The following is a 3,972-nucleotide window of genomic DNA, read 5'->3' on the forward strand; positions in this document are numbered from 1 at the left end:
CAGCCTAAATCTCATGAAACCTAGTTTTTATGGAAACGCAAAGGAGAGCAGAATAATACAATGACACCATAGGAAAAACCAGACAAATCTAAAGTGTAAGATACTCTATAAGAGACTATGCCTGGACCTCACAAATAATTAGTAATAGTGATTGTAATTCATTGATAGATAGAAAGAAAGGAAGTATTTTACCTCTTAATACTGTAAGGTATAGAAAGAGTTAATGAACAAGTTAGAACCTGGATGACTAAAGAAGAAACTCCAGACAGACTCTTACCCAATTGCTTAATGAGAAAAAAATCAGAGATTAAGACCAGTGCCTCAGCCAGGCAGTGGGGGTCATACCTGTAATCCCAGCACTTTGGGAGGCCAAGGTGGGAGGATTGCTTGAACCCAGGAGTTTGAGACTAGCCTGGATTTACAGACCAACCTTGTCTCTCTCTATATATAAAAAATTACAGAAATTGGTTGGACATGGTGGCAGGCGCCTCTAGTCCTAGCAACTCAGGAGGCTGAGATGGGAGGATTGCTAGAGCCTGGGATGTTGAGGCTGTGATGAGCTGTGATGGCGCCACTGCACTCCAGCCTGGGTGACAGAGTGAGACCCTGTCTCAAAAAACGAAACAAAACAAAACAAAAAAACAAAAACAAAAAACAAAAAAAAACAGACACGGTATGTAGCATTTATGAAATAGAATTAAGCATAAGTTAACTAAACAAAGACATAAGTTTTTTTTTGTTTGTTTGTTTGTTTGTTTGTTTTGAGACGGAGTCTTGCTCTGCCGCCCAGGCTGGAGTGCAGTGGCCGGATCTCAGCTCACTGCAAGCTCTGCCTCCCAGGTTCACGCCATTCTCCTGCCTCAGCCTCCGGAGTAGCTGGGACTACAGGCGCCCACCACCGAGCCCGGCTAGTTTTTTTTTTTTTTGTATTTATTTTAGTAGAGACGGGGTTTCACCATGTTAGCCAGGATGGTCTCGATCTCCTGACCTCGTGATCCACCCGTCTCGGCCTCCCAAAGTGCTGGGATTACAGGCTTGAGCCATCGCGCCCAGCCAAGTTTTTATTAAACATAAGAATTCATTCATTTTCAACTCATCTTTTTGTGGTCCTTAAAAAATCTCACATAAGACAATCCTTCAAATATTCTTGTAGCTTACCCCTCCCCTCAAAACATGTGGTCGATCTCAACTCATTCCAGTGAACAAGATTCTGAGGCTCAGAGAGAGCACCTTACAGAAAAATCTGTTAATTCAATTTAATTGGCCCGTGTATTCTGCCACTGTGGGCAAACCTCGGGTACCAGGTGTCTTTTGATGAAATAACTCAGGACTGCTCCCTCGAATAAGCACAATTTTGACTTCAATGTTTTATTAACAAAATTTAAAAATATACAGAAAAGTTAAAAGAATACTTCAGAGAACACCTGTGTACCCTCCCCTTAGGTTCAAGAATTGTTAACATTTTGCCAAATTTGATTTATATAGTTGTATTGGAGAATTCCCTTCCATAAGCATACTATAATTTTTATATCTAAGAAAGTAAGACTAATTCTATAATATCATATAATCTCAAACGAATATTTAAGTTTCTCCAACTGACACAACTAACATATTTATAGGTTTCCCCCCGGAGTCAGGTTCTTATCAAGACTTATTCAATGCATTCTTTATGTGTGAATTCATGTCTTTCATCCCTTTACTCTGGATTTGTCTTTTCACTTCTGCTTGTTGTCTTTTCTTTTAGAAATCTTCATGAAGTTGACATATTGAAAAATCCAGGTAAGCTGCACTGCCCATAAGGAGAAGGCTGGGCTGCATGGAGGCACCAAGGCTTTGGTAACCACAGCAAGTGAGGACCCCATAGCCACCTGTGGCTGAGAGTGAGCAGTGTCTACCCCCAACATGAAGGGTCTATCATGATGAGGCCCAGAACAAAGAGATTTATTTTGCTGTCACCTATAAACAGCCCAGTTCACTCCTATAATCATAGAGAGGGTGATAACCCCATAAAATTGACAGAGATTGGATCTCCAGTCAACTCAGCCAGTGGATGCCAAGTTAGGTTCAAGTGATTTAGAAAATTAAGGGAGGTTTGCATTGAAGATGGTGGCCTGAGCATCTGTGTTTTCTCACTTACTTCCAGAAATCCCACTGAAGTAACAAAACAGACAGAGGGGATCAATAGGAAACCACAGGGAGAACAGAAAGGGAGGACCACAGTCCAGAGCTCTCAGGAATTTGTGGAGTTTAGAGAGCAAATGGGATCTTAGTGAGTGTCGACCCGAGTGGAGGGAGCTGTTACTTGGAAGAGACATAGAAGGTTGCTATAAAGGTGTAGGAGCAAATCTGTCCAGGAGACCCCGTGCTGGCTTCAAGTTCAGAGCCTGCATGCATTGGGAACAAGAATGGACTGTGGTGACAGGAATAGGGTATGGAAAAGCTGGGCCAGTGGATTCCATCTGTGTTTAGAAAGTGACTGGAAGCTGTTCTGTTTACCACTGATTAACAAATGGAGAGCTGCTGTCTGCAGAGGTGGAAGATTTGCCTAGAAAAGGCTGGAGCTGCAAGTTTGTAATTGACATCCCCAAGACTGGGAGCAGTGAACTGAGGGGATGAGAGCATGCCTGCCAGTTCTGTGTACGGACACCCTAAAGACAAAACTGCTGGTATCCCTTATCCACAGGGCTCACAGGTGGTCCTCACAGTCTGGGGAGAAGCCTGCTGGGGAAATCAAATTTCATAACAGCTGAAAACAGTGATCTGTGTTCACAGACATAAATGTTAGGAATATAAAGTAATGATTACTAAACTATCAGAAAAAAACATCAGTGCCTGAGTTAAGAATCAAGGCCAAGACAATCGTTAAAAAATCAGGAAACAACAGGTGCTAGAGAGGATGTGGAGAAATAGGAACACTTTTACACTGTTGGTGAGACTGTAAACTAGTTCAACCATTGTGGAAAACAGTGTGGCGATTCCTCAAGGATCTACAACTAGAAATACCATTTGACCCAGCCATCCCATTACTGGGTATATACCCAAAGGATTATAAATCATGCTGCGATAAAGACACATGCACACGTATGTTTATCGCGGCACTATTCACAATAGCAAAGACTTGGAATCAACCCCAATGTCCATCACTGACAGAATGGATTAAGAAACTGTGGCACATATACACCATGGAATACTATGTAGCCATAAAAAAGGATGAATTTGTGTCCTTTATAGGGACATGGATGCAGCTGGAAACCATCATTCTCAGCAAACTATTGCAAGAACAGAAAACCAAACACCATATGTTCTCACTCATAGGTGGGAATTGAACAATGAGATCACTTGGACACAGGAAGGGGAACATCACACACCAGGGCCTATTGTGGGGAAGGGACAGGGGGGAGGGATAGCATTAAGAGATATACCTGGTGTTCACCTTCAGCCTGGTGTTGGCCTTTTAAACATATAACATAAAAATGGCTTCCAAAAGAGCTCTGGTCATCCTGGCTAAAGGAGCAGAGGAAATGGAGACGGTCATCCTTGTAGATGTCATGAGGCGAGCTGGGATTAAGGTCACCATTGCAGGTCTGGCTGGAAAAGACCCAGTACAGTGTAGCCGTGATGTGGTCATTTGTCCTGATGCCAGTCTTGAAGATGCAAAAAAAGAGGGACCGTATGATGTGGTGGTTCTACCAGGAGGTAATCTGGGTGCACAGAATTTATCTGAGTCTGCTGCTGTGAAGGAGATACCGAAGGAGCAGGAAAACCGGAAGGGCCTGATAGCCGCCATCTGTGCAGGTCCTACTGCTCTGTTGGCTCATGAAATAGGTTTTGGAAGTAAAGTTACCACACACCCTCTTGCTAAAGACAAAATGATGAATGGAGGTCATTACACCTACTCGGAGAATCGTGTGGAAAAGGACGGCCTGATTCTTACAAGCCGGGGGCCTGGGACCAGCTTCGAGTTTGCACTTG

General features: G+C 43.2%; 1 protein-coding gene across 1 annotated transcript; it reads left to right on the forward strand.

Annotated features, from left to right (window-relative positions):
• Positions 1–3,430: 3,430 nt before the first annotated feature.
• On the forward strand, positions 3,431–3,968 carry LOC105517597 (protein deglycase DJ-1-like; the record flags this gene model as incomplete). Its single annotated transcript, XM_011950176.1, has 1 exon — positions 3,431–3,968. A coding segment is annotated over exon 1 (495 nt), but the record flags the coding sequence as incomplete, so codon positions are not given.
• Between the last annotated feature and the right edge of the window lie 4 nt (positions 3,969–3,972).

Source organism: Colobus angolensis, unplaced genomic scaffold, assembly GCF_000951035.1.
Source record: "Colobus angolensis palliatus isolate OR3802 unplaced genomic scaffold, Cang.pa_1.0 Scaffold302, whole genome shotgun sequence".
In the NCBI taxonomy this organism is placed as follows: Eukaryota; Metazoa; Chordata; class Mammalia; order Primates; family Cercopithecidae; genus Colobus; species Colobus angolensis.